Source organism: Ptychodera flava, chromosome 7 (genome assembly GCF_041260155.1).
Source record: "Ptychodera flava strain L36383 chromosome 7, AS_Pfla_20210202, whole genome shotgun sequence".
Taxonomy (NCBI): Eukaryota; Metazoa; Hemichordata; class Enteropneusta; family Ptychoderidae; genus Ptychodera; species Ptychodera flava.
The window spans coordinates 40277898-40290344 of NC_091934.1; the positions used below are offsets into that span (position 1 = coordinate 40277898).

The 12447-nt window shown below is 38.6% G+C and overlaps 2 protein-coding genes across 3 annotated transcripts; both read right to left on the bottom strand.

The window, feature by feature from the left end:
* On the bottom strand, positions 1 to 5956 carry LOC139137544 (procathepsin L-like). Its single transcript, XM_070705703.1, has 5 exons — positions 5452 to 5956; positions 4778 to 4949; positions 3521 to 3726; positions 2240 to 2480; positions 1 to 1306 (listed from the first exon to the last, which is right to left on the bottom strand). The coding sequence occupies exons 1-5, from the start codon at positions 5740 to 5742 to the stop codon at positions 1215 to 1217; spliced, it is 1002 nt and encodes a 333-aa protein (XP_070561804.1). The 5' UTR covers positions 5743 to 5956; the 3' UTR covers positions 1 to 1214.
* Positions 5957 to 6431: 475 nt separating this feature from the next.
* LOC139137545 (uncharacterized) lies at positions 6432 to 11834 on the bottom strand. Of its 2 annotated transcripts, none has more exons than XM_070705704.1 (4): positions 11564 to 11834; positions 9772 to 9970; positions 8632 to 9033; positions 6432 to 7753 (listed from the first exon to the last, which is right to left on the bottom strand). In XM_070705704.1, exons 2-4 carry the CDS (start codon positions 9838 to 9840, stop codon positions 7301 to 7303), a joined length of 924 nt encoding a protein of 307 aa, XP_070561805.1. In that variant the 5' UTR covers positions 9841 to 9970; positions 11564 to 11834; the 3' UTR covers positions 6432 to 7300. The 2 variants fall into 2 exon arrangements, with proteins under 2 accessions (XP_070561805.1, XP_070561808.1); XM_070705707.1 differs by having other exon boundaries at positions 9772 to 9870; positions 11564 to 11813.
* Positions 11835 to 12447: the final 613 nt, after the last annotated feature.

Below are 12447 nucleotides of genomic sequence, written 5' to 3' on the forward strand. Positions count from 1 at the left end.
TGGAGCTTTAGGTGCATTTTTTATTTGAAAAGAACATTGATCGTAAGATATGCCAGTCAGCAATCGAAATGTGAACAAAAACACATTCGCATTCCATCTCGTATTTACAGTAGATCAAAAGTCCCTGGATCAAACTTTTAGTGAATCTGTAATAAAGTTTTGGCTGAATTCCATTAATTTTCAAAGGAGTACATTTACTACAAATGAACGTTAATGTTAATAACAAGTATGGTATCTCCCTAGCTAGCATAAGTTATTGTTTTAGATTTAAAAACAGAAATTTAAAGAAATTGAGACATGACAATATATTGTTCATTGAACGAGGGAATTTATCCATCGATGTGTCCACAAACGAAGACCTGTTTTATCTGTAATATTTGATTCACATGCATATCAATCTAAAATCAAATAACAAAACAAGTCGCCTTTTCTGTCAGTGTGATTTGGGATGAATATCGTCCAACAAAATGCGAACATTAGAGAAAAATCTGAATTGCATTATCATTGTGTTGTGTTCACTTTTATATTCACATATATTGTGATGTGCAGGCTTATGTGAATGTACACTAGTAGGCCGAATGCATGATCATAAAATATGTTCAATCGGGTATGAGCGACCCCATAGGCATTGCAATAAAACATTTAAGGCAGACATACGACTTAAAGTTTTACTTTTGATGGAAAGGATAACGAATTTAATTTCCAGATGTCAAAGTGTGAGTAGGGTACGTTCAGAGCTGTTGATATCAGTACGATCGTTTAACATGCGGTTTCTCAACCTTGCCCGTGTTCTTCTCATGCCCCGTCACTTGTATCTGTTTGCATTTTTTATAACATGGAATATGGAGTTCACGGTTTTCAAAGCAGTGTCACATTTTCAACGCTTGGTCCTGGATGCCCTGTCTTGAATTCTACAAGGCCTTACATTGGGAGTTTCATCTTTCTGAAGTTACACAATTTCAAATAGAAAAATGCACAACAATGTAATAAACGTGTCTACTGCGCAAATATCCGTGAGGGCGCCGTGCTCTGGCTCTTTCATAATCAACAGCATGAAATTAATCGATCAATAAACAAAGTCAACGATTTACAGTCCATCGTGTCAGGTTTCTAGATATGTTCATAAGTTGGGAAAATGCTGCTATTCGCTCAATTTTCCACAAAATGGGAAAAGAAATGAAAAACAAATGGGTAAAATAAAGGTCAAATTACTGTCAATATGGGTATGAGGCGTTTGTGGCCAGACCACATCTATTTCCCTTATTCCTTGCTATTTGGATGTAACCTTCCATTCCCCACGATGGTCCTGAAATAAAACGAGCATGAATAAATTAACAAATATTGCTCTGGAAACCCAACAACGAGCATTCTGCTGGCTGGCTGTTCTTTCTTGCACTCGCCCCCCTCCCCATTCAAACACAAAACCGAAATTAATGAAGTTAATTTGGGGCTTTTCAGAAGGATAAATGGAAATTTCACCGAACAACAGCATATTGTTTGTAGTAGCTCGCGAAATTGGCTTACGGGTACGCTAGCGCCACTACTAGGACGATATAACTTTTACTTGTCGCCGCCATTGCGATCTCTCTAGCTTGTTCTTTCTTGGTGTGACCCATCACTGTCCTAACTTCCTTTTTTCCCAATTTTATCAGTGTTTGCAAGCAATAAAGTTATAAAGCTACTGAGATGATTTTGAGATGTAAACAATATTAAAGGCACAATATTTTTGTGTGGGGTGAAATATATAACAGCAGTCGTTATGACATGTGTCATCGGTCACCGTCCCTGTTGAATACTATGCTTGATAGCTTGTGCTTACGTCAGGGATTCTTTATGCGTAGCCAGCGAGGCCATCAGCGCATTTCAAAACTTACTCTGCGCGAGCTTTGGGCTCAACTCTATGAATATATTATTACGACTACAATAAAAATAATTTTCCTCGCAAATTTCACAGAGTTTATCGCGAAAGAACGCCAAAGCTATTTCCAATAAATAGTATCATCGAATCTTAGAATTTATCGTCAAATGTAGTGCATTTAACGATGCAATACGCTTGAAACAGTAAACCTACCACTGGTGTCTTATTTTCGAATCCACATTCATTTTATGCTGTCGATCGTATAAAAGTAAGCTGTTCGTCTTTACCAGCGAGTATGGTCGTTCACTTTACTGTTGTGAATGTCCCACAGAGCACAAATCTAGAATTCTGGAATTTAAATGTAAAAGGAATGTCGCATACCCCATGAATTTTTACATATCCAATAGTCTACACCTTGTGGCGTGGTTCCGTATCCAACCAAAAGCAATGCATGGTCCAACAACGTTGGTGAACACTCTGGATCATCGTAGACACCGGAGACGTAAAATTGAAATGATGCGAGACTGGCATCTACATACACAAACAGTGGTGTGATGGCTACCGCAGCCGCTAGTGCAACCTCGTCGCCAGAGGGCGTTACAAACTTAGTACCATGAGGAACCTAAAATATAAAGAACCTCATTTAGCTTATCTAATTTAGCTTACTAATCAAACAAAGTTTGTCTAATGCCAGCACTGATATTTCTTAAAAACATCCGTGCTGGAAACATTTTAAAAAAACGAAAGTTTTTCAGTACAATTATATAATTGTATCCTCAATCCTTGCATGTTTTATCAACTATGGTCAAGTCCTTGAAGTTTAATGTCCCTAATTCAAGAACAAGCTTCCGTGAAAATGAGTGCCAAAGCTTAATTTTTGTCACCTTTATAAAATATAACACAGACGATATTTTTTCAGGTCCAAACATTTTTTTCAGATTTTCCCAAAATGTTGACCCAAAACTGGAGTCTGTGTAATATGCTATCCATTTGGTCCAAAATTTTTAAAAGAAATACAGAAAAATTCATAAAATTTGGTAAAAATGTTGCACTAAAATTTTGATCGGAAAGATTACAGCACTCAAAGGGTTAAACTTCTATTTGACCGTGAATGCTGCCACTCAGTTCCTTGATGAATTTTTAAGCAAACGATTATGCAAATTTGTGTTAATTTTTCCGGCTACAGCCAAAAAAATTGCTCAGGTCTTGTCATTCCAACACAAACTATATGTACCAGATTTGATTCCAATCCAACAAGGACATCTTGAGATATCGATTCAACAGTCCGACAGACACACAAATAGACACACAGATAGACATTGGCACGACATTATCCTACGTGTGTGAAGACATGAGCTAAAAAGGCGTTGCTGCAAGTTAACAACAATAAGCGTACTAAATTGCTCTGAAAAAGAGATAAACTAGAGACATGTTGTAAATTGTTTAAAACTGTACCATTATACATTTCTGACGAGTATTGTAACTCTTCATTACTGTTACCTATAAAACATCGCTAAATACCAAACACGGAATGGAGACTCTTTTGTTTGCATCAATAATTCAAAAGTAAGCTGTTTATTTTTGCTATCCCCCGTAGCATGGTGTTCACTACACTATCGGAGGCTGTGCAGTCTTAAAACAACTCTGAGTCAGGGGAAATACCTGTGCCACCGCTGGACAGCTGGCGTTGTTGCAGATTCCCGGGCTTGGATCGTAGGTTGCCTGTTCACAGAGGCCATTAATGTTGTGAACGCAGCGAAAAGCGTTGTTGGTTACTTGTGTTTCATTTGAACAACACTGATAAACTTCATCGACGCTAAGCAAGTGTAGGTCACCTGTTCGTATGGCCTGAAAACTAGCTACAGCGTCTGTCAAAAATATGAGTTAAAAGAAAAGTACTTACTCACTTGCTTTAATACCCTTCACAAAGCAACGTCCGTAACTTTCAAATGTTTATGAATGACAAGAATGGACACATTTGTTTCGGGTAAGATCCTTTTTCGGTGAGTTATGAAATGTGACAGAAAACAAAGGAAGATGACGTGACTAAATGTAAAACTAATGACAAAAAAAGCAACTGATCAGGGTAGAGAGGCGAAGGCCTTGAATCGAGTGTTGATACCGGCTGATATCAGTGAAATTGAAAGAGATATTCGGATTCAAAATAAACAAAGAAGTACAACCCCTTTTCAATAATCTTCACTAGAAACAAGCTTTGACGATATCGACTTTTCCATTGATCACAGTATTTTAATCTTTATAAGTTGCTCCTCCGCTCATTCAATGAAAGTGTGATCAAACTCAATAGCTACCTGTGTTGAGGCTGATATAGGGAGAGAAATATTATCTTTTGTAGTGAAACTTTCCTGCTATACATGATGAAATGCACAAAAGTCACACTTCTCATCGCTCAAATTACGATACCGAAAATCACATGAAACGGATGATGACAAATTTAAACTAATAGATAAAGAATTCGAAAGACTTTGCGAAAAGACGAAATATGTTAAAGGTAATTATAATTTGAGTAAAAAAGGAATTTCTAAAAGAAATTTGAGTAATGACGGAAAAATGCTTCCGGTAACATTTGGATTACAATAGACGTCTAAAAGTATCATACGCTTAATAATAAGCACTTGATGTTTTCAGGGGTTACACAACCTTCATGTATGCAAAGCAAGTAAGTTATGTTATCTAATAGTTATTTTTATTTAAAATTTATTTTATAACTCATCCAACAGGATAAGGTACCCATAACCCTCTATCCAATGGAGCAGTAAGGAGTAAAGTGCCTTGCTCAAGGTACAACTCCTTGTGTGCTGGAGTCTCAAACTCACCATCCTCCGATAGTGAATCCGGTACCCTAACCATTGCCCCACGATGCCTTCCTGACGGTGTTGACAATTGACATTTCCTTACCTGCAATGACGAACGAGCCAACAGATCCGATCATGCCCTGGTTTCTCACCTGGTTCACGACACCTTTTGTCCTCCAATCAACACTCTCTGGTATGATTACATCAACTATTTGGTTTTTCAGAATCTTGTCTTGTTTAAATTCCGACAAGACGACTCTCGGCCTTTCATTATTCTGTGCAAAGTAGGTGAAAGTTCGTGTATTTCCAAGGTACCATGGACTCGTTTACTAATAATTGTCAGTATATGGAACATAAGCTCACTGTAAATTAAATACCTGAAGGTCGCTAACATTTTTTACAAATAGTCCTTCTGGCTCCGAATGACGCATATTATTTAACTTGAATATTTAATAAAGGTGAACAAACAAATTCTCTTCCATTTGTGTTTGTGTAACAGAGCAAGGAAACGCCCCTCGTTGATGTTATCGACCCTCGTAAAGCTAAAGCCGACAGTCTACAAAGATGAAGTAGGCATAACAACTTTCTCCAAAAGGTAAATATATGTCTGCGGGTTGAAATAGGCTGTTGGTATAACATTCCGATAAATTACACTTAATGATTTAGTGATGTCACGTGATGCTACCAAAAAGTTTAGTAATGTTGGTTTGACCGTCAAGGAAGTAAATACAACCTACGAGAACACATTACAATCTTATGACATCTCCGATAACTTACCATGTCACCAAATTTGTTCATAGCCATTACAAAGCCATTTTGACCTCCTACGCTGTCAAACCTCGAGTTATGCTTCACAATTAAATCCATATTTCTATTCCAAATTCGTCTTCTCGCTTTTTCTTCCGCAATTCCATACCGCTTACTGTGTACGTGTTTCCAAAGTTCCCACTGGATTTCACGATCAGACATGAGTTCCATCCGCGACTGTGACCGGTTGATATGACCTTGACCCATGGTCAGCAGAACAGCGGCAATAGCTAGATGTACTATTCCTAGTAACATTTGCATTATGCTAAGTTTTGGGTAATTACTGTGAAAGTAACAAATTTGTTTTTCTAGTCTGAATGGCGGCTTTGTTGTACACTATAGAGCACATACAGAGTAAACTGATTGTGACACGAATGACATTTCATGTGAGAAACATGTGACTTGGTTTAATGACCTCAGATCTACACAGTAAACAACTCAGGTAGGTGTAGATGGCAGCAGAGGTCATGCAAGTGGACGCTTGTACTCAATATTTCACCGTTGAGGGCGCCCCAAGGTTCTGAGTCGAGCGCCTGCTAATCCGCTACAAATGATAGCCCTGCCCTTCACATAGAGCAGACACACATTGGCCAGTAAGTAACGGTTGTTCCAAAATGCTAAGAGCCTTCGGTTGTATGTTTTATGTAAATGAATCTCTCTCTCTCTCTCTCTCTCTCTCTCTCTCTCTCTCTCTCTCTCTCTCTCATATCAGTGTACTTCTCGATATCAATCCCTGTTCGGAAATAAAATGTGATGATATGAAACGTATATTTGTGATGATATGGAACATAGATATTCCAGTTTGACATCACTCTGCCAACAGCAGCATTGTGTTGAGCATTATGTAACGGTTACAGTTAAGGCATTACAAAACACTCGCTCATTGGTCAGTCATACTGATAATGTCCTCATATTTAAATACCATTCGTTCGCCACAATGAAAAATCATGTTTATATCAATGAGAAATAAAAAAATCAAGTAAGTTTAATGGAATCTCTGGAAGCACCTTGCACATCAGAAAATGATACATTGCACACTTTTCAATTTTAACGAAAGCATCAAACTACATATGTAAATCTCTGACCAAATGCAAATATAAATGTCATTTTATACAAGAACTGGGAAACAAGGTAGGACCCGAACACAGGCTTGCATAGGTTTTGCAATAGTAATGATGCATACATCCGCCGTCAACACTAAACAAGTTTTCTATTTACTTTTTTATAAAACATTCGATGAAATTATGTACATGTACATGATTTCATGACATACATGTTAAAGCGTAGTATAAAAGTGTACCGTTCAACACGTCGGTAACGAAATATTAGGAACGTCTTTAGGCGGAGTTCGAGCCAGGTGACATATGTTGCAAAGTGTTCATTCCTCGAGGCTTATAAAGTCTCGGTGAGACTTTCGACTATGAAATACATGGCACAATCCACACACACATGTATCATCACAGAGGTGCATGCCGGGTATCAGCAGTACAACATTTCTGTTTCTCGTGGCCAACACACAGTGCGAGGTTTTAATAAGTCCTACGATGACAACTATACAGAAAAAAAACGTGCAGGTAAGGGATGATTACGTACACTTCCTAATTACAACCCCATCTCCATTATTCATTTTACAGGGGCCAACGAAAGAGACGGGGCTATTCAAAATTTGGTACACACAAACAAATGCTTAAAGAAGAGAAAAGTACGGCCAGAGCTTTCCTCTAGGGCAGGGCTGCTCCAACTCTTTTCACAGAAATCTGTGAATGTTCTTACGATCAAGGATTTTGTATTTTTACTGTTTTAATATTTATCAAAAAACTTATTCTATATCTGACAGTTCGATATCTGTTCTTTCATCTCCGTCAAGCTCTGTCCTCAAACCATCTTTGGGCAATATGGTGACAAATGTAAAAACCAACAATGCCAGGGCCGCAAAGGGCAGGACGACACTGATGGCGCTCAAAAATAGGTGGGCAATATTGTACCATAACTGTATGCATCTGACGAAATGCTCCCAGCACCAAAATAGCGGTATCAGGCACTGTCTGCAGAACCAGAATGCAAACGTTAAGAGCCACATGACTGGGGCCTTGAACAAGACTAACGCCCATGATACAAGGGTTCCTACGACGGAGAGCAGAAGATTCACCGGCCACAGCAGAATCACCAGGCATGTCTGTACGGCCTTGACAACTAGAATCCAACACAGCATGACAAGCCACGTAAGGATCAGCATCACCGTTGCTATCATCCCGAGAAGTAGCAACATCATCTGAAAAAAGGATGGTGGGAGTAGGGTAAATATCGCTGTGCTTTCAACAAAAATGACATGAAAACCAAACAAATGGTTTTGTATAAAATTGTACCACGAAATTGTTCTGACAGGGTGGATAGATGTTTAGCGACTCTGCCTAGTTGAACATTTAGAGCACACGCTCATGAAATAATAAGCGCTGTACACCCAAATATACAACAAAATAAAATGTTAGGCCACAAAAGAAAAGGTTTTGCTTGTCATTCTCGCTCGCGCTGGTCTCCCTTTGCCGCGACGGCCTTTTCCTTTTCATTTTCAAATGAAAAACTTACTTGTTAAAATATGATAGTGTGTTACGCACGGCAAAAAATGTAATATTTATTATCTGTTGGATCACATGAGTTCATTGTACAGTTCTGTAGAGTTATGTTATTCACGCCGGATATCAGAATTACCTATTCGCTTTTGTTTTGTTTTCGTTTTATGTTGTTTTTCAAGCTAGGAACTGGAACCTATGAGCTTAGAAATGAAAATGAAATATAAAAGTGCGTCGCTACATAATTTGTAAGAGACTTAGGATGAGAGACTAACTTATCATTTTAATTTTGCTTTCTTAAATAACGTTCCTGATTCCAGGGCCTATAGTGACGCATATCTCAGTCAAATGTAGAGCAAACCTGTGAATGTTCTGTGTGCTAGTTATCATTGATAAACAACAGAAATTGGAACTTGACCTACAAAATGGCGATGTCTTGTAATAGCCATTAGACATATATTTCTACATCATGGAAAAAGATAAGCTCGACATGACTATCATCAAAACTGTTTTACAACGAAAATTGGTTGAAGTAGCTAGCCTGATAGATCACGATATAATAAAGGTCATTGTTCTTTACCTTCAAGATCGCAATAATATCTTCTGGTATTCTCAGACATATATCTCCGAACCAAAGCTTTCTCGGAAGGCTACCCATATCATTGAAGTCATGTTCTAGACGCCAGCTCGTGTCTCTGTTTGTTGTTGAATTCACAAACTGTGTCAAATCTTTGGCAAGGTAACTGTCCGGTAACTCGTGCACCATATCCTCGTCCAAGGCGATCTCCTGCCTGCACATTGGACAGTTCATGTGCTTTCTGATGCTGGATTTGCTACTTGTTGACTCTATGCATTCTTTGCAGAAGACGTGTCCGCACGGTAACAGTTTAGGTTCTTGGTAAAGCTCCAAGCAAACAGAACAGATCAGAAAACGGTCCTTGATAGTTTCTCTTGAAACGATCGGAGTCCAGTCCGCGAGGGTCTACACATAAACACATAAACAAATGAACGACAAGATCATGATCGGTCATAAATATCAGCCGTGAATTTTAATGTAACCAAGTTTCATCATTTCATGACAAGTGAATATTATAAAATTGAATAAATTCATTCTAAGCAGCCGACATTAAAATGATGCCATATCAAATGAATAATTGATATTCATTAAAATTTTCCATTATCCATATAGTTCTGTTGCACGCATGCAAGCCAACCTGCCGTTGGCCTTTGTGTGTTTAAATTTAGATTTCAAAGCGACATCTGTGTTTTACTACATGGTCAACTAAATAGTGGCTAATAAATATGAGTTACAAAGGAAAATAATTTTATTCTAAATGGCCGATATTAAAATGATGCCATATCATATGCAGCACTCTTTGTAAATAGAGTGACATTTTAGATTCTCTCAAAGCCCGTGGTTTGCTTCTGAATCACAGTGTGGCTTCCTCTTGTTATCATTCTAAGCTAAGTCTGCCCAGCCAAGCAAGCTGGTGATGGACCCAGTGAGATGGTGGCGGGTCGCTACCCCATTGAACGTGCATACAGTAGTGCGGGTCAGACGATAGCGGGCTCGTAGTAAAGCAAGCAACGTGAGAGAATTTTGAGACATAATTAAATTATTTAAATTCACATAGCCTTGCTAATAATATCAACAAGCAGTTGTGCACAAATGTTACCACCAACATGCTCGTAATAATGCTAAACAATTGACAAAAATTACCTCCCATAAGGGCTTAGTCTTCAGAATGATGTCATAGAACAGTTCTTTCATCTTTGTCTTGGAAAACATCGTGGCAATTCCTGAAACGCTGGCCTTCTACTGGATAGACAAGATCGAATAACAATGAATATATTTAATGCAAGGGTCAACGCCTTTCTTGTCCCAATTTCTTCATCATGATTCTCTTGTCCACGCTTGGCTGCAAAAAAGAACACAGTATTTTCAAACGCTGCGTAGTTTATAACCAGGCTTGCTGAAAACGGTGAATGCTCTTAAAATTGAGCTGTAAAAACGATCCAGCGAGCAAAATATGGGAAAAAAAACGTCAAAAACATCATTTGAACTTAAGGTGACTCGGCATGTTGCAAAAACGTCAACCATGATGGAAGACTATTTGAAGAAACCTGCAAGCAATATGATCAGTTCGTTTCAGCTGATCTCAGGCTTAGCCTAACAACCTCGGATGGCGATGTATTCAACTTAATGGATGGCTTCCATTTTACGCGTCCCTAGAAAAACACGTATCATCACAAACCTTCATTTATGAGAAACTGTATTATGTCCCATTGTTTGCATGCCTAATTATACGCGCATGATACAAATAAAATAGATAATGCATGTATCTACGTGTACACACACAAATTCATACATATGGACAAATGGAATGTGAATGGTATACATATTCAGAACGGACTGGACAAACAGAAGGGATAGACGAAGAGAAAGACATACAAGAATTTAATAACGAGGGCTTGCATGCTCGATCAAATTATTACATAAATAAATATCAACACGATTGGAAATAATTCGGGAGTAGGATCTTTTAAATAGATAAAATTGAGCAAAAGTGTTAGGTGCCCTATGGCTGAAAGTTCAATATTACAAATTACCTATAAGAAAGTGAATTGTAAAAGAAAAGAAAAGTAGATGTGCTTAAATTTGCTGACAAAACCAGCATTACTACATTATCCTATTCTTCCAAATTAGTTCCAATTGTGTAAAAACTTTAAAATAAACCACCCTTGCGTGATTGAAGGTATAAAGTCACCTGTAATCTAAATATGCCCATATATAGTCAAAGGGGCGTTCCTTGGTATTCAAAATGCCCATGTGAGGGCGCTGTTTTTAAAAAGCGGCCACCCGCTTAAAATCTGTGATTGGTTAGATTTTCTCTTTCCATGGTAACTGTGGCAAAATTGGAACAGGTGACAGTATACCTTTAAAACCCCGATAGATATCAGCGCAAACAGGTAAACTAAACAGACTTCTTTTTTAGAATGACATGTTTGTTCCATTGCAAACTATTGAATGTACTCTGTACTCTATCAATACTGCACAGCTGATAAGTCTATAATTAACCCTGAAAGACGTTGACAGCAACCAGCAACGTTTCTGTCACCCACGTACTGGAAAACATATTACACTGATGTCATCTTTGTATCTTGTCCATTGCATCGTCCTGATGACTGGATTACTCAGAGTTTATTATGCCTGGCATTAAATCGCCAGGAAATTTCGGTTTTTTATGCACCACAGCCCAAGCGATGACACGTTGTCACAGTAAGTCCATTGTGTGAACCTTTGAGTGTCCTTGTGTAGCTCATTAAAGCCTGTATATTAATAGTCCTATTATGGAATGCTGTAGCTATGCGTAACGCCTGTCAAATGCCGGTTTGTAGGGTAGGGGGTATAGAAGTCATTTCCAATCATACACGCAGTTGTATCAGCTTATCAGAGAGATATGACATGCTGGCCGAGAGGTCAACAGTGAGAGGACGGTTATTATACTAACCTCAATATCCTTGACCTGCTAAAGTGGTCCACCGGGCCCTGTGCACATTTACGACCATGTATGTTGCCGTTATCACTACGCTATCTTGGTCCAATAACGGTGTGTCCGTTAAGAATGGGGCCTCGCTCCCGTTGTCCTTGGACGGTTGTGTCCTGTTTTCGTACCGATAGCCAGGCGATGTTTCTGTATGGGCGCAGCATTCAGACAGACAGATCGTCGTCAAACGGGCGACGCTTTTGCTATGTTGCGCAGGGCTAGCTTTCGAGAATGCGCAGAACTTGGTGAGACATGCCTGGCATGGCATGCGAGTCACAATAGGTTAATCGTCATGCGGTCGTTATTATAGTCAGGATGTTTTGCGTTTGATCCATGCTATTCAACGGTATCCATGCCCCATACAATTAATCGTCAAGGGAAGCCATATAAATTATATGTACGGCGATAAGTTTATTCAGCCTTTGGCAACGTAAACTTAAAGCATATTGTTGCTCGGATCAATGCTTACGCTTTGTTGGTTATGACTTATTTTTTATATAAGGGAGCCTTCATAATTTATGGGGAGGGGGTGCAATTTAAGGAACGTAAGAAGTGTAAAAGTTTCCCCAGCCCCTTCAAATTATTCATTCTAAAATATGACCCCTCTCGATTCATCCATTGTAAAATGCTACTCTCGGTCAAAATTGTTAATCTGATGCATTCATAAAAAGTATAATTATGTAATGTAACAATTATGTGCCATAAAGATGTGACGCTAAAGTTTAACAGCACAACCACACTATATGCAAAAAAGTCGAGTTTCAAACGCATGCGCATATTGCATCCACAAAGAGACGATGAATCACTGTAGTAATCAGGTGAAACAAGGCATTAACCCTTTGAGTGCT

Coding starts and splice junctions, on each gene's coding strand:
- LOC139137544 (XM_070705703.1), bottom strand. CDS start 5,742: ATGCAAATGTTACTAGGAATAGTACATCTAGCTATTGCCGCTGTTCTG. Junction 4,950..5,451: donor TGAACAAATTTGGTGACATG/GTAAGTTATCGG, acceptor TACTTTGCACAG/AATAATGAAAGGCCGAGAGT. Junction 3,727..4,777: donor TGGCTCGTTCGTCATTGCAG/GTAAGGAAATGT, acceptor TATTTTTGACAG/ACGCTGTAGCTAGTTTTCAG.
- LOC139137545 (XM_070705704.1), bottom strand. CDS start 9,840: ATGTTTTCCAAGACAAAGATGAAAGAACTGTTCTATGACATCATTCTG. Junction 9,034..9,771: donor AGACTAAGCCCTTATGGGAG/GTAATTTTTGTC, acceptor GTTTATGTGTAG/ACCCTCGCGGACTGGACTCC. Junction 7,754..8,631: donor ATATTATTGCGATCTTGAAG/GTAAAGAACAAT, acceptor TCCTTTTTTCAG/ATGATGTTGCTACTTCTCGG.